General features: G+C 38.9%; 1 protein-coding gene across 1 annotated transcript in view; it reads left to right on the forward strand.

Annotated features, from left to right (window-relative positions):
* The window catches only part of pgap6 (post-glycosylphosphatidylinositol attachment to proteins 6), a 33694-nt gene that overhangs the window by 9206 nt on the left and 6289 nt on the right, over nt 1-18199 (forward strand). The window contains exons 2-11 of the mRNA XM_070900902.1: nt 1496-1673; nt 1981-2188; nt 3139-3272; nt 3359-3627; nt 5153-5475; nt 5857-5953; nt 7433-7550; nt 12090-12232; nt 14220-14398; nt 17844-17990. Of these exons, the coding sequence (XP_070757003.1) occupies nt 1496-1673; nt 1981-2188; nt 3139-3272; nt 3359-3627; nt 5153-5475; nt 5857-5953; nt 7433-7550; nt 12090-12232; nt 14220-14398; nt 17844-17990 (1796 nt within the window). The remainder of the gene's footprint in view (nt 1-1495; nt 1674-1980; nt 2189-3138; nt 3273-3358; nt 3628-5152; nt 5476-5856; nt 5954-7432; nt 7551-12089; nt 12233-14219; nt 14399-17843; nt 17991-18199) is intronic.

Raw genomic sequence — 18199 nt, forward strand, 5'->3', positions numbered from 1 at the left:
GCTCGTTCACTTCAGGGGACAATTAAGAGTCAATCACATTGTGGGACAGGAATTTTATGGGACCTACATGTGGCTAATCAGCAATGCAGTAAGGTACTGTACTTGTAATTGTATGTCATTCGCTTTTTGACCATTAGTTTGCTTCTGATTAGTGAGTGGTCTGCAGAATCTCCCATGGGTGGGAACTGCCTTGGATCCATGAGCATTAATAGGCATTGGGAAGGGAGGGGAGAGGAAAGGAAAGGTGGACCTGAGATAAGTTTCAGCTCAAAGATAGTGTTATAATCCAAAATACCATCCAGTCCCCAACAGTCTGATTTTATAATACTATGTATACAAATTGCCTTTTTTGATGGTATGAAATTCCTGTTTTCTTCACCATCTTATGACTAATCTGCTGCGAAGCCACCACCATAAGGTGTGAAATCTTGACTTTTTTAAGAATTGAGAAAATATTCAGTATAGTCCAACTCTGTGAATTGAATGAGAAGTTAAAGGCACCTGGTTCTTCTGACACTTGCCTTATTGCAAATATCACTGCAGCTATATTGTGTATGATCTTCTGGAATTTTGTGCATGTTTAGGATAATATAGTCTGCAGTGTATTACAAGGCAGGTTGGGGCCCTGAAACTGAGAGCAAAGCTTAAGGCTGTCTGAAAGTTAAAGAAAATGTGATTTACTTTTACAATGCTCCAGTGACTTACTGCATTCCCTCTGTTCCCTATCCCCAATTCATCTCTTGTGCTGGATTTACTTTCTTTTGTTTTTTCCCCTCTTGGCAAGTATTTATTTTGCTGCAACTTCTGATAGCTAATTTCCACAAGGGTTCAGAGTTCTGCATCACTAGCATCATTTTCACATTAACATTTCTCCCCCTTTCAGCCTTTCAATCCTGGGTACATTTGAATCCATCCGATGTGTTGGTGCTTTTGGCCTCAGTTTTCCCGGTTTGATTCAAACTAGCTTCAAATCTGCCTTCAGTTTATAGAGTAATTTCTGTAAATGTAAAGTAATCCCAAAAGGTTCATGGCTGCCAAAGATGTTCGGATCCAATTGTGCACTCGTTACATAAAATAAGTATGACAGTCTCTGTTTTATTCCTGAGCGCTATAGCTTAATTTATATGTTGTAGTAGTTGCTTTTTTTAAAAAAAAAACCATGATAAATATTAATACTTCACCATAAGCTGTAGTGCAAATAAGTTTTTCATTGAAACAGTTTGCGTTGTTGCTGAATATAATAGGAGTGTATATGTGTTCTACCTAATGCAAGATGTGTGTATTTTTTTTAATATGTTTGTTCATTGCTGGTGGAAAACCCTGAAGCACTTTGCTCTAAATCATGAAGGAACAGAAGCATTTTCTTTTAATTATCTTCCCCTCCTCCTCTCACTGAAAAACCCTTTTATTTTATTAATGTTGCCTTGTATATCTGTGCATTTTGAAATGGTTTAAGTCACTCATGGTATATAATCTGCTAACTTTGTTTTATCAGGTCCAACCTACGTATCTGAATATTACTCTCAAGCTCCTCAAAAACTTTCCTTGTATAGCTGGTATGGAAATGTGCGTCTGTTTGTCTTCCAAGTGCCCGAAAATACTGTGCTGATGAAATGGATTTTGCAAGCCTCCAAAGGAAAAGGACCAGAGTGCCAAAATATTAATATTACTGTGTATGTGGGCTTTTACAAACTTATATTAGAAAAAAGTTTTAAAAGGACCAAATTGTTCAGTAACCACCAAATATAACCAAAACATTTCAAAGGGCAGATTAAGAAAATAATTCACAATATACTTAATTAGCAATTGTATTGGTGTCTAATTTGAGGCAACTGTCTAGAAATTGTCTATACAGCTTAAAATGTTTTTTTTTAAATTATGCTTTCTAACTAGTCAAAGAATGTTGTCAACTACAAATAGTCTCTGGTAATGTCTTGCAAGACTTTTTTGATCTAATTTACTTACATTTTTTTTCAACAGCCATTTCCGGACAGGCGCCCCTCCAGTAATCAATCCGTTACAAACCAAGTTTGGAATAAACACAGTTGTTCTTCCTTCATTCAACCTCACTATTCCATTGACGTCTGCAGTCCAGACTAATACTTTTTTAAATATTTCCAACCCTGTTTCAGGTGACTGGTTTGTAGCTGCACACCTACCAAAAGATGGTGGCAAAATTGAAGTTAAGGTATAGTATACAGTGCTAAATGGTAAACTATAGTGTTAAAATTGGCCCTTGCAATGATGGTCCTTTCAGCATTATTTTGAAAATGCTTTATGCATCACCGCTGGTGGATTTCTCACTAACATTTGTACTAAAATATTTCCTTTTTGCATTGTTTTGGCATTAAAATTTGTTTTGTTTCCCCTTCCTGTAAAGAAGGTCTTTAGCACTCAGCGACTGAGCACGCTTCTGATTTTGAGGATTGTAGTTGTGGCACTACACGTTGATTCATTAGCACATTGTACTACTACAACAATGGCATATTTAATAACTTGTCATGCTAGTATAGCTTTTCACTCTGGCTTTTTGCCATTGTTTTGTAATGTTACCATTTTGTGTTGGTCTAACTTTCTGACCACCAAAATATATTTGCTGACTCTGTATAACACCATTCTTTCTAGTTTTCCAAAAAAACTGTCATGCTGGGCCAATGAATATGGAAAAAATTATTGGCATATACAATTATTTTCATTCATTGGATATAGGCATCGCTGGCAGGATCAGCATTTATTGTCCATCCCTTGTTGCCCTGAAAAGGTAGTGGTGGGCCTACATATTTGTAGTTGTTTGCTTGGCCACTTCAGAGGGCAGTTGAGAGTTAACCACATTGATGTGGGACTGGAATTGCACATGGGCCAGACCAGTGGATATACTTAACTAAAGGAACTCCGACAGTTTTGTAGTCACTTTTTAAAGATTTCCTTTTTTATTTCCAGGTTTTTTTTTCAACAATTTTAATTTTCAAACTGCCATTGTGGGATTTGCACCCATATTCTCTGGTTTGTTAGTCCAAGCCTCTGGGTTACTAGCTCAGTAACCTAACACCAACACTACTGCATCCGTTAGCATGCATGCAATTATTGACACTTGAGTACATCAGATTTACGGGTATATGCATTTGATTTTCCCCACAGGGCTTCTCATCTAAATGCTCCTACATATTTCAACCTCAGATGTTTGTTCAGCGATTGATTAATGTGCCTATTCTTGAACCAAACACTTCACTTAAGCTGACTCTTTCTCCCATTGATCAGTTTGCACACTTGAAGTAAGTCCTGGCTCGCATCCTTAGAAAGATTGTTTAAAACTTATTAAGTTGTACACAAATACAAAATCTGCTTTGGCTCTCCTCAGAATTTTTATTCCCGAACATACTGTGGAACTGGTTATTCAGCTTAAAAACTGCGCTGTCAACAACCGAGCAGTGGAGGCTTGTCCTGTCCGTCTATTAATAGGATCAAATGCATTACCTAACTCTCACTTGAAGATTGTAAATTGCAATGAAAGTGTAGTATGCAGAAAAATACTGGACTCTCCGCCATGGATGAAATGGTTGCAAGTCACTGTTGAAAGTACGAACACTGAGTGGATCATCTCCTTTAACATTCAAGCTTATTTAACAGGTGTGTTCTGTTTTTAATGAATTCTGTGTTGAGGTGCGGAATGCTAGTACCTGTAAAAGGGAATTGAATACTCCATTCTGCACTTCCAGATAATATGTGGCACAATTAATCTTGAATAAAGGTCCTTTTACTCTATACCAACACTGTGCCTCAGTCCAACCTCTGAAAAGTATCATCTACTGTGTATTGAAAGTGCCTAAATTCAATTCACATTGGACTTTTACAGCCAGCATAAGTTTCGGTTGGATTTGAAATCTAATTACAGATGTGCAAGACCAGTATCTAACCAACTGCATCATTTGGTCCCCAACAACTGTATTTTGAATATATAACACCTAGCATTTTATATAGTGCCTTTAATATAGGCATTTCACAGCGGTTTAATTGGAGAAAAATGTATGCTCAGTAAAAGGAGATATTAGACAGGGTGACCCAAATCTACCAGAGGTGGATTTTATAGATGAGAGGGAGATGCAGATACAGCAGAGTTTGGGGAGGGAGTTTGAGGGTGAGGCCTATTCGGCTGAAGGCACAGCCAGCAATGGTGGGGTGACTGGAGGGATACATGAGGCCAGAATTGGTGAAATGAAGAGTCCTGGTGCTATGTGGGGGCCATTGTAGGGCTGGTGGAGGCTATAGAGATGTAAAAGAAGTGAACCCATTAAAGGATACAAACATAAGGATGACAATTTTAAATTGGAGATATTGGGGGACAACAATGATGGGTGAGCAGGACTAGGTGCAAGTTAGGATAAGGGCACCACAGTATTAGATATGCTGAACTTTACAGAGAATGGAGGATTGTCCAAGAGAGCATTGGAATAGTTTAATCCAGAGGTAATGAAAGGCATTGATGAGAGTTTCATCAGCAGATGGGCGGGGGTGGAGGCAGACGATACTACGAATGAGAGTAGGTGTTTTTTGTGATGAAGAGTGTGCTCAACTGGGAATGCAGACGTTGGAAACGGTTTGGTTTCATCTGAGATGATTGCCAGGGAAGAGATGGAATCATTGGAAAGGGTATGGAATTTGTGGTTGGGGAGTGGGATGAAAATTATGGCTTTGGTCTTAAAAATTTAGCTTTTGTGTCTTTGTGAGGAGCTATGTGGATGTCATTCGGTACATCCTGCAGTGATGCAACTGAGCTGAGGAACTTTCAGGAACTGTGGGTGAGAACTGATATTCTACCACTTTGTGGTGCAATATTTTGGAGCAACATCATTCCTCTTTACTAACCTTTTATTAAATAAAGTTTGAGCACCTGCCAATAACCTCCTTGCACTTGAGAGGAATTGATTACTCTTATCTTTTAATCAACCAGTTGATCCTCACTTTGCTTTTGCATTACATTGTTGTTGAACTAACTGCGGATGTTCTAGTTGTGAGCCATCCTCTTGTGGCCTGTATAAAGAACTTTTTTTTGCTAGTTCTATTTTCAAAACAAACTATGAAAATTGTTCAGATTTAATGTTTGTATTATTCAAGATAGTGAGGTAACAACCTTCGAATGTTTTATCTCTTGCAGTATGTGTACCTATCGATACTGGATACCATCCTACTTTGTTTAATAACTTCACTCAGTTGAGCAATGGTACAACAATGAAGAATGTGGGACTGCTGGGAGTAAACATAAAGCCAAATAAAACTGAAGGAGTTTACAATACGAAATTGTGTTTTCAAAATCAACCTGTTCTTCGAGAAGTTATGGATGTTGCTTCTGTGAGATTTTTTGTTTTGAATGGACCAGATATATCTGTCACCTCTGAATACCCAATAATTCTTCTGCTGAACTTGAATACAGGACGGGATAATGGTGGAACCATCATGTTGAATTTACAGTTAAATAAGGTATTTGTTGTGAGACGTCTTCCCCAGATCACATCCTTGAGCTGCTGTATCCAGCTCATTCAATCTGTAGATTTAAAGTTGGACTTACTGATAACGTTTGCATCAATGTCTTTTTAATGGCTGTATTCCACTGTTTTTCAATTTCCAAGTAATGAGTTTTCTTGCCTACCTTTTTGAATAATTTCATATGTCAGTGACATCCTTTTACTAACTGCCTTCTAGTTCATTCTCCTATCCTTTGCACTTGAGATCAGTCTTGTTCTGTAGTTAGAATCTGAATGTACGAGAACACATTCCCAAATATGTTAGTATTTTGTTCTGTATAGAAGAAAAAGGTTTGTTATTGAGGAATGAGTAAGAAAATTGTTTTCAATCTTTTAGACTTCACTATCCAATGAAAATGCAACGGTGTTTGCCTGTTTAAGTGCTGGGTCCCCTGTGATGTCCCTAAATGTCAATTCCATGACCTGCAGAGAAGGTAACACATTAGTTCACAAATGCATGAAACTCTAGAGATTATCTAATGCAATTTCATATTTCAAGTTTGAATTTGCAGTAATTCATCAGATTTATTGTGCATTTGACTTTAATTGAAAATCTATCTTCAAATGAATGAGACTGTATGAAAATTCTGTAAATCTATTGTCCGGTTTACATCTGCTTTCAGATAGTTGCATCTATGTTGTATTCTTTTGTAAATCACAATGAGTGCTCCTCTAATCTTGGCGCTGCTTGTGCAGAATTTAGGTTTTAAAGGCATTTGCTTTATTTTTTGCATTTCTTTATAATCATTTTTTCATCTTTTTTGTCTCCAATTAATTTGGAATATCTTTGAATTTAGTTTTCAACAGCATATGTTGTCCCGCCGCCTTTTAGAGGCAAATTGTGCAACTAAGCATTGTGAGTTACATTTTCATCTTTTGATCTTTACAAATGAATGGACAGAAAATCGTGGGGTGTATTCCTGATGTGCATTCCCAGTGTATGGAGCTCTGCATCAGGAGGAAAATCTATCTGGCTCTTCAGTTGTGTAAAACCTTCCTCAAAAGATAGGTGATTTTGCTGCCATAATCCCTCTGATGGCACCAATCTCCCTGATATTGCCAACAGCCAGAGTTTATCATTGATTGAAGCAATTATTCTGCGGCCAGTTTTAGCTTAGTTTTTATGTTCTACGGGTGGAATATCTCACTTGAAATTAAATTCAGGGTAGTGCTAGGATCCCTCTTAGATCTCTGTCAGGTACTGGAAGTAGGACTCCATTGGGGTTATGTTACCGACTTTACATATACCTTCTTTCAATGAGTATGATGCCTGCTCATCCGAGAATCCAGGCCCTGGAATCTTATCAGGCTAGCAGGATTTTAGACTAGATATATATTTCAACAGGCTCGGCAGAAAGTTTTAATTCACTCCTTCACTATAGAAGACCATAAAATGTGTCGGAGAATTTAAGTTGGGCAGCTTTAGTAACTTGTTGCCTAGATTGACTTTAAAGGATCCCCGTACACCTCCATCTGACCCCTTTTTAATATCCTCTTTGATTACTTGAACATGATTTTTCCCAATTTCTCACTTCTTTCCGTGATATTCCTATTTAAAAGTGGAGCTAATCTAGTCATGCAGTGACTACCTGGAGCAGTTGGGATGTTTTCACAAAATATTAGCAATTTGATAGCTGAGTGATGAGTGCTTTGGGAATGCAGTGCTCTGAGCCAGCCTAAAAATGTAGATCTTAAAGATCTCCGTTTCTACATTACTTTTATATAATCTTACTTGTATGTGTGAAGATCAAGCAAATGTGGAAGAATGCTCATTTTTTGAAAAGTATAATTTCTTAAGGCAAAATTCTCTGGGTCTAACCCATGATTTTGGATTGTTTAAATCTATATATTTAAGACTACATTTCTTCTATTTATGCATTGTATGCTTTTATAATGTGTTTTTCTTTTCAAAGCTTTATCTTGGGGATACTTGCTTAAAATGAATTCTTCGATATTATCAACATCCCTTCATGTTCCTTACCCAGAGACGGACCGTTGGTACCTCACCTTACAAATCCTGTGCTCCAATAGGTGAGGCCATTGTTGATCGTGAAATCAAATAGTCTTTAATTCACTTAATAAACCAATGCACATAGTAGTACAGTAACCAAATGCTGTGTATGTTTATTTTAATGTGTTCAGACATTCAAAGGTAAGTTGAATAAAGTTTGTCTAAAAAATGTACAAATATTTTACAAAATTCCTGCCATCATTGAGTAAAAGAGCAAAGTTGCATTTATATAGTTTCAATTTCATGACCGTATGATGTCCCAAAGTGCTTTACAGCTAATGAAATACTTTTGAAGTGCAGTTACTGTTGTAATGTAGGGAAATGTGACCGCCAATTTGCACGCAGCAGCAGGGCAGTTTGTCCGACAAACAGCAATGAAATACATTTATTAGGTAATCTGTTTTTGGTGTTGGTTGAGAAGTGAATGTTGGCTAGGACATCTCCCCTGCTCTTCAAATAGTACCATGGGATCTTTTACGGCCCATTTATCTGAGGCCAGAGCTTCTGTTTAGTATCTCATCCAAAAGACAACCCCTCCGATAGTGCAGCACTTCTTCAGTGCTGCATTGACATATCAGCCTAGATTATATGCTCAGGTCTTTGCAGTGGGGCTTGAATTTACAACCTTCTGACTTGAGGTTTGTATGCTAACATTGTGCCAAGGCTGATATCATTGCATTATTTACACTTTTAGGAATGGCAAATGAAATTTAATACATGAATGATTTACTCGTTTCCACGTGCTGGGTCTTCAACTATTTACAGTCTATATTAATGACTTGGATGAAGGGACCGAGTGTAATGTAGCCAAGTTTGCTGCTGATACAAAGATGGGTGGGAAAGCAAATTGTGAGGAGGACACAAACATTTGCAAAGGGATATAAACAGGCTAAGTGAGTGGGCAAAAATTTGGCAGATGGAGTATAATGTGGAAAAATGTGAGGTTATCTACTTTGGCAGAAAAAATAGAAAAGCAAATTATAATTTAAATGGAGAAAAACTGCAAAGTGCTGCAGTACAGAGGGACCTGGGGGTCCTTGTGCAAGAAACACCAACAGTTAATAAGTTAGTACAGCAAGTAATCTGTAAGGTAAATGGAATGTTGGCCTTTATTGCAAGAGGGTTAGAGTATAAAAGCAGAAAAGTCCTGCTACAACTGTTCAGGGTATTGGTGAGGCCACACCTAGAGTACTGTGTACATTTTTGGTCACCATATTTAAGGAAGGATATACATGCATTGGAGGCTGTTCAGAGAAGGTTCACTAGGTTGATTCTGGAGATGAGAGGGTTGACTTATGAAGATAGGTTGGGCTCTATACTCATTGGAGTTCAGAAGAATGAGGTGATCTTGTGAAAACATATAAGATAATGAGGGGGCTCCACCAGGTGGATGCAGAGAGGATATTTCCACTTGAGAATCTAAAACTAGGGAACATAGAATAGGGGGCAGCCCATTTAAAACTGAGATGAGGAGGAATTTCATCTGAGGGTTGTAAATCTATGGAATTCTCTGCCCCAGAGAGCTGTGGAGGCTGGGTCACTGAATATATTTAAGGCAGAAATAGACAGATTTTTGAGTGATAAGGGAGTAAAGGGTTATGAGGAGCGGGCAGGGAAGTGGAGCTGAGTCCATGATCAGATCAGCCATGATATTAAATGGTGGAGCAGGCTCGAGGGGCCAGGTGGTCAATTCCTGCTCCTATTTCTTATGTTCTTATATTCAAATGCTCTTGGTATGCATCCTATGCATCGGCAAAGGTTGAGAAGCAGAATGATTTGGATGTGATTTTTTTTTTCTTGTCAACAGGCTATTCAAAAAATACACTTGCATTTATATAGGGCCTCTCATGTCCTTAGGACTTCAAAGCACTTAATTCAATGAATTTTGAAATGTAGTCATTGTTATAGGCAAGCGTAGCAGCCAATTTGTGCACAGCTTGTCCCAGAAGCAGCAAGTCAAATGAATGACTAGTTAACCTGAAATAAAAACAGAAAATGCTGGAAATACTCAACAGGTCAGGCAGCATCTGTGGAGAGAGAAACAGTTAACGTTTCAGATCAATGACCCTTCGTCTGAAGAGAAAAAGTTCGAAATGGAAAAGGTTTTAAGCAAGTGCAGAGGTAGGGAAAGAGGGAGGATGAAAGAACAAAAGGGAAGGGTGGAAGGAAGGAGAGATTAAATTACAAAAGTGATGATGGTGCAAGGTGGAAGGCGATGGTGACTGGACAAGGAAAGAAACCGAGGTGTAAATGGGAACTAGTTCATCTGTTCCGGTGGGATTAGTTGAGCAGTAAACATTTGCCAGAACACCTGTGTTCTTTGGATATTTTATTGACCTGAACATGCAGCTGTCTTTGTTTTTAGACATCTTAGCAAAACAACTAGGATGCATATCAAGGGCATTTGAATACAAGTGGAAATGAGCTATTTTAACTCTGCATACTTAAGGTTAAGAACTTACTTCAGACAGATTTTCATTGCAAAGTTTAGGATTGAGAGAGGGCTAATGAAGATGGTTCTATAAGTTGGTGGTCTCTAAATGATGGAGAATCCCAAAATTAAGGGGTGTAGTTCTTACATTTAGTATGCTGAATCATAGTTTATATTAACACTTCAATTTTAATCATGCAACTAGAGGAGGACACAAAACCAAAATGGCAAGATGATGTGTCCGTGGTGTAGTGGATGTGTAGTTATTGCTATTAACACCACTTGTCTTGTCTTGTGACGACTAGACAGCAAACACTACTGAAAAATATAAGGGAGGTAAACGGTGTTCAAAATCATTTGGAGCAATGGTAGATGGATTTTAATGCTCGATTATCCGCACACGGATCCAACGGGAAACTATTGTAACGGGATTTAAAATTTCGGCCCGGGAAGGCATCGGGTTTTAACTTTTTATAATGTTAATCGCTCCAATGGAGAAATCGTTTACCCGGCATAGCCCAATCCCTGGGGGACCCGGATAATCGAGTGTTGCCTGTAGATAAATATAGTGCATTATTGGAACAGGATGAAAGATTCCGGTTACAAATTTTGGGTCAACATTGGATATTCTCTCTGGTTAGCTTCATGCCTCTTTCCTGCAAGCAGACCCATATCTGTCTGAATCAGCAGTTAAGTTTCACCGCCCAGTATCTGGACATACAATTGTCATACCCCCAGGTTGCACTACAAGACACTCCTGTGATATGAATTGGATATTGTGGTTCTTGCATGTACCATCGTGAGTACTTCCTCAAGTCCCCTGAAAGGTGGACTGTGTGATGACATCTCACTAACATGTTTATGTAAAATCAAGAAACCTGGTTTATTATTTGTGGCTGAATAGAGCCGCAAATACAGACTTATTTAACTCCTATCATCATCATCAACGCTTCCTGTAACAGACAAAACAACGAAGCATGCTGCACTATTATAGTTAGCAGGATAAGTACTCCCTTTTTTCTCACTAACTGAGATCTAGCTATCATATTCTTAATTTCCCTGCTTTTCACACAAGTTCTTGCCAATTAATCTTGAACAGGTATTTCTTTTTGGCCACCCATTGACGGGAAATTGAAGGCTTGACCAGCATTCCCTTTTCTGTCCAGTGATTGGCCAATCAATTAATTCAACTGTCGATTAAACCATTGTTCCCCTGAAAGAGGGCTTCTTGAAACTTGGCTCCTGCAGAGCTCAAAAGGATAAGAAATTCAAATTCTTAATGTGTGTTTGTTTCCTAGGATTGTTTTACTGAACACCCCCAAGAGTCTGAGCCCAGTTACACTGATGCTTCATCTGACTCCTGATCTACATCCCCAGCAGTTAATCTGTGCAGTTAATCTGACCGTCACAACTAATATTTAAACTCAAAGGTCCATTTTAATATAATTGCCAAGTTTCCTTCCTCGTTAAATAGTGAACAAACACACAGTAAGCTTTTGCAAGTATGGAGAAAGAAAATAAGTTGCGAGATTATTCATCATTCACTACATTTCTAAGCATATAACTGATGAAATACTCTATTCCATCCCCAGGGCATTGTGAGTAAGTTGAAAGTTATTCTAACTTTGCATAGATCACTGGTGAGTCCACATTTTGGAGTATTGTTTACAGTTTTGGGTACCCAACTTTCAAACTTCATTGAAGATGAACTTGGATGATTCTTAAACTTCAGGTTCTAAATTGAGAGGAGAGCCTTACAGGCCTGAACTTTTACGTTGGAGAAATGCCTGAAGGGCACATGAACTCAGCATTAAAATGTTGAGGGGAGTAGATAATAAACTGTATTTAGCAGGTTCAGAATTGGAACTTTTCAGATAAAAACTGATGAGGATGATTCTGGGACTTGGTGCTCTATCCTTTCTTTCAAATTTGGACACCATTGGTACCATATTGGGTTTAACATTTTTATGAACCTGTTTGGTACAGTAACACGAATCCTGCTGTTCTTCATGGCTGCTCTTTCTGAAATTTTATCCCGAATTACCACTTCTACTGAAAGGGGAAAAAAAAAAAATTTTGTACTTGCAACAGTAACTGAAAATATTAATCAGAGTTTTCTGTCTTTTAGCAATCAGACCTGCGGGAAGGTTTCTGCTCAGATGACTGTATCAGCTATATTGAGCCCCTGTATTGGGGATTGTGGTGTATATGGAGAGTGCAGGCTTCTTCGAACTCATGGATATCTTTATGCTGCATGTGTTTGCAAAGCAGGTAGGTACAACTATACAGTAGGAGGGGATGGGTCACTGCTCTTGTAGTTAAAAGCAGATGTTTTGGCTATCACCTTAGAGCAGTAGTTTCATGACCATCCTCTGAAGGTGGAGATCACAGTTTCTCTGGCCCTTAGAACTGATATTGTATTGTACATTGCAAAATGCTGACTTTAAACTTTCTACACAATCTCATTTTTATTCCACTTTTGCCCTGTGTTAGAATTTTAGTTTGTAATGGTCTTATCGTAACTGGGTATCTAATGAGGATCTGGATTTGTACCTTATGTTAAGGAGATAGTGACCAAGAAGTTCCCTGTCCAAGATGCTGGTCAAAGTGCCTCAATCCAGTAAAATGTTACTCCTTACCTGTAAATTCCCTCACCCAGTTCTCTTCTCGCACTCAACTTTTTAAAGAGGTACAGACTTTGTTGATATCGACAGCGAATATAATTGGAGAAGTCACTTTTTACCAGTGCAAAATTTCTAATTACATTTTACTTCTGATTTCCTTCCAAAAATTACAGGAAACTACTTTTGGGCGTGTGCTCCTTGCTTTGATAATTATGCTTGTTATTTTGAAAAGTGAATCTTGGATGGGGGTGGGCGGAGGTGGGGGAGTGCTAAATTTAGTTCTAGTGGTGATATTGGACTCTTAACTAGAAGTTTGAATTCAAAGTATAGTCAAATTCTAGGTAATGCATTTGAGGAGGGGTGGGGGGTGAAAATAGAGCAAGGGAATACACAATAAATGGTAGGATACTGAAGTGTAGAGGGACAGATGGGACTTTGGAGTGCATGTCCACAGATCCCTGAAGGTAACAGGCCAGGTAAATAAGTTGGTTAAGAAGGCATATGGGATGCGTTCCTTTATTCGCTGGGAAGAGCAGGGAAGTTATGCTAGAACTGTATAAAACACTAATTAGGCCACTGCTAGAGTACAGTGTACAGGTCTGGTCACCACATTGCAGGAAGGATATGATCCACTAGAGAGGGTGCAGAGGAGATGTACAAGGATGTTGCCAGGCCTGGAGAATTTTAGCTATGAGGAAAAATTAGATCGGCTTGGGGATCTTTTCTTTGGAACTGAGGAAGCTGAGGGGAGATTTAATTGAGATGTATAAAATTATGAGGATCTTAATAGAGTAGATAGGAAGGACCTATTTCCCTTAGCAGATGTCAATAACCAGGGGGCATAGATTTAAAGTAATTGGTAGAAGGATTAGAAGGGAGTTGAGGAGAAATGTTTTCACCCAGCGGGTGGTAGGGGTCTGGAACTTATTGCCTGAAAGGGTGGTAGAGGCAGAAACCCTCGCCACATTTAAAAAATACTTGCCTATGCACTTGAAGTGCCGTAACCTACAGGGCTACGGACCAAGAGCTGGAAAGTGGGATTAGACTGCGTAACTGTTTTCGGCCCATGCAGACATGGACCAAATGGCCTCCTTCTATGCCATAAATTTCTATGATTTCTATTATTTTGTTCAAATTCATTCCCCTGCTTGGGTTGTGAAGGTGATCAAAGTGCTTTCAAACTGCAACAGGAAGCTACAACAGTGCAACTATTTCCCAGTACAATTTCACCCGAACAATGAACGCGAGTCATATGTACATCGATTTCCAAGGCAGGCTGCCTGCCTGTTGCTCTGTCTATATATGTATACAGAATCATATATCATGCATACTGCACCAGCAATGTACGAATATCTGACTATTGTAACTGACCAGCAAAGGCACTTGAGTATGAGTAGCTATTGATGCTAGATTTAAATCTGCAGAGGCAAATGGTAATGCAAAAACATTAAACAGTTTGTGTGTGTGTATGTGTGTGTCTATATTTATAATTGTGGAACTTCAACTGAAGTCACACTACTTTAATATTTCTATAAGCACTATATTGTTTAAGTATTCTGTTAGTGGATTGCCAATGCTTTATGCTTCCTTTGAGTTGAAAAAGTCATTTTTTTTCTTCTTTGTAAATTCCTTAGGGTGGAATGGATGGAGCTGTACAGATGATACCAGTGCCCAGTCATACAGACAACAATTGCTGGCAGCACTCTTCTTGACCTTGAGTAATCTCATGTTCATCCCATCAATTATAATTGCTGTACATCGCTATTACTTTGTAGAGGCTTCTGTGTATCTCTTCACCATGTTTTTCTCAACGGTAAACTGAAAAACATTAGAGTTCCTCACTGTTAATAAGATCTTAATTCCCATTTGATGGACTTGTTCAATATAATTTGGTTTAAAGGTTGCCTTTACTGTGAGACGATTATAGTAGACCAGCTTCTGACATTTGCCCTTTGAGAAAATAGTACTCATCAATAAGCATATTGCCTAGAATAATGACTCTGCTTTCTGATTTGAAGCACAATTGTCAATTCTGAAAATATCACTTTAGATCAGTGGAGGGCAGAATGCGGCCTGCCACCTCATTCTAGCTGGCCCGCTGGACGGGGCAGAAATAGCACCCGAGCTGGAGCTCGAGCCGCACATTAGTCTGAGTTGAGTCATGACTGCTCATCTTGGTGATGCTTCTACCAAAGAAGGAGAACAGCGCTGTGTGCCTTTCCTCTCCCTATACCCAGAGTGCGAAAACAACGGGGGGGGTTCTCGTCACCATCTTAGACATGGGACTGGATCCTGGAGTACAAGGACTCCAGGTAATGGCACGCAATTGTAGTTCAGGCCTTGCGAAACCTCGAGCTCCCGTACTCAGCACACTAAACAGAGAATACCTCGCGTGTCGGAGGCCCCACAGACTCGAGCCACTCTGCCAAACAGCCATGTAGACTTTCAGTACAACAAGTGATCAATCAATCAAATCATTTCATTCATTTAGTAATGGGAGATTTTACTATTTTACACCACATTTTGTGCATTTAAGATAGTATCTGACTATTATCTGAATTTATGTTTATAAATTATAGGGAGTGTAGAAGTGGGAATGATTGACACTGGGCCTGTTTCAAATTTACCTATTTAACACTTTGCTCTCACCAACGTGTGCAATCCCCTTAAATTTGCTGTGCAATATTTCTTCTAGTGGCAGGAGCTGGTGAGTGGCCTGTGCGGGACCTTGCAATTGGTGTGTGGCTGCGCAGCTTAGGGGGGAACATTGGTGTGTGGCCCTCTGCATCTCACCAAAACTTGTTAAGTGGCTCTCCAGCCCAAATAGTTGCCTACCCCTGCTTTTGTCATATCAAATGCAATGTGGGTCAAGCATGATGTGACCAGAGCTTCCCCTTCTGCCTCATGTGTATAGCTAAGTTTATTGGGCTGTTGCAAACACTTTCAGGCTTCTGTTAATGAAGCTGCTCTGAATTCAAAGCAAGTCTATAATTATAAAACCAATGTAATGTTAATGAAAAGCTTGGGGATTTGAAAGTGATGTTGGTGTAGCAAGTAGAATTTTGAGGCAGTTGTTTGTCTGTGCCGTAGGGTATCATTAATACAAATGCAAAATACAGGGGCGGATGCTGGAAATCTGATGCATAAGCAGAAAATGCTGAGAATACTCAGCAGGTTAGGCAGCATCTGGAAAGAGAAACTGAGCTAATGTTTCAGGTTGGTGACCTTTTGTCAGAACTGGACAATGTTACAGATGTAACAGGCTTTTAGTAGGAGGTTTTAAGGGAAGGCCTGTGGTAGGGTGGAAAGCAGGAGTGATGAAAGGGACCAGCAAGGCAAAAGGGGCGGTAAAGAAACTAAAGATGCATCTAGTATAAATGGCTATAGCAGAATCATTGCCTGCACCTGCTGACTGGGAAAAATGGGAGTGGTTGTTATGATCTGAAATTGTTGAACTCTGTTAAGTCCGGAAGGTTGTAAAGTGCCTAATCGAACAATGAGGTGCTGTTCCTCACGCTTTAATGGAACAGTGTAGGAGAGAGAGGTCAGAGTGGGGTGGAGAATTAAAATGGCAAGCGACCAGAAGCTGAGAGTCATGCGGGGTGTTATTAATGCCTTATTTGATATGTCAATTTCTAAAACATTATTTTAAAGCGTTAATGCTGTATAAAAACAGATTATCTTGCAAATAATAAACTCAATCCAGAATACGCCCTACATAATTTTCATTTGCGTGAGGTCTTGATCTAGCTGCTATAATTTATTTTCTAACTGTGCCTTTGCAATCCTGATCTCAACCCATCCCTTGTCGGGACCTTAATTAGAAGGAGCAGCTCCTGCTACATCCCCAATAGTGTATGAAGGAGAAACTTGAGAACCCTTTCTGATTTAAGCTAGAAGCATATGACATGGTATTTTGTGGATTGGTCAGTCTTTTGTAACCTTCAGATCTACTTTGATTTCAGTCATATCCTGTTAAAAACACTGGCAATATCTGTTACTTCACATATACGAAAAGCTGCCCAGGAGTTTTCCCATGAATACTTCTGGAGGGGATTCTGTAAAGTTTGAAAGGAAGGCAATTAAGAGAAACCCAAATGGAAGAAGGGAGAGTGTAACAGGATCGGAGGGAGGGAACAACACAAACTAGGGATAGAGAACCAAACATGGGACGGAGACAGACAAACACAAACTACTGGAAAAAGAAACACAAACTGTGGGTAGAGGGTTACAACTGATGTGGGGGAGGGGGGGATGAGAGGGGAGAGCGAGTTCATGTCGGTTTGTGATGTGCGCTGTTATTTAATGTATTTATTTCATGAGTCATGGAGCTTTGGTGCTTCTCCTTTAGGACAGAGCTTCACCTCCCTGAAGCTGGGCTTCAGCAGTGGGATGTGGGAGTAAGTGAATTGAACTGGATATGGTTTTGGTTTTGTCGATTTATATTTATAACAGCTGTAAATTTATATGAAAATGTTAAATGTAATGAATTACTTATCAATTATGTTTTTGTTGAATCCGTGGAGTTTATGATCAAATGTCACATGATCAAATCTCCAGGGATTATGTCAAACCAGAGTTAGCAACCCTGTAGTATGGGAGGGTGTCTGCATTGATATTCACTAGGCATCACAACCATATGGTATAGGCTAGATGGACCAGTGAGTCTTTTCCTGTCTGTCATTTTCATATGTTCATATGTCGGGCATTAAGGATCAACTGTGCAGTGTGTGAAGTCACGTGGGCCAGGCCAGGTAGAAATAGCCGGTTCTATTCCCTGAAAGACATTAACAAACCAGTTGAATTTTTATGACAATCCAGCAGTTTCCAAGATCATTATCTGGTGCTAGCCCACCAATGGCCAGATTTAATTAATTCAGTTTCATACACTAGTCATGGTGGGATTTGTACTTGTGACTTCTGGGTTTAAAGTGTAGTACCATACTAATGAGGCTACTGTACCTGTTTTTCATTAAAATTCACATTTTCATATAAAATTACAGCTGTTATAAATATAATCGACAAAACCAAAACAAAATCCAGTTCAATTCACTTACTCCCACATCCCACCGCTGAAGCCCAGCTTCAGGCAGGTGAAGCTCTGTCCTAAGGGAGAAGCACCAAAGCTCCATGACTCCTGAAATAAACACATTTTAAAAAAAAAAAAAAAAAACTATCCTCTTGAAGTAACTCTATTTTAAAATGTGTGTTTAGTCTGGAAAATATTGAATGACAATTTAAAAAATTATTCCTTACAGTTTTACCATGCATGTGATCAACCAGGGATTGCTGTCTTCTGCATTATGGAATATGATACACTTCAATACTGTGATTTCCTTGGCTCTGTTCTATCTGTGTGGGTTACAATTCTGTGTATGGCGAGGTTAAAATCTCTCTTTAAATATGTAAGTATAATAATTCTTTTTCAAAGAGGGTGTTTTGGGAATTTATTGACCATTGTTCAACAGTGACGTCATGAATTATGAAGTTGCCATTAAAATGTTCTAACGCACGTTAATTCACGCATGTTTTTTTTTAAAGAGTCTTTGAGACCATAAGAATTAAAAAAAAGAATTAAAAAAAAAAAGAATCATAAGATGGGTTTGTTTTCCCA

This window comes from Pristiophorus japonicus, chromosome 15 (genome assembly GCF_044704955.1).
Source record: "Pristiophorus japonicus isolate sPriJap1 chromosome 15, sPriJap1.hap1, whole genome shotgun sequence".
Lineage (NCBI taxonomy): Eukaryota > Metazoa > Chordata > Chondrichthyes > Pristiophoridae > Pristiophorus > Pristiophorus japonicus.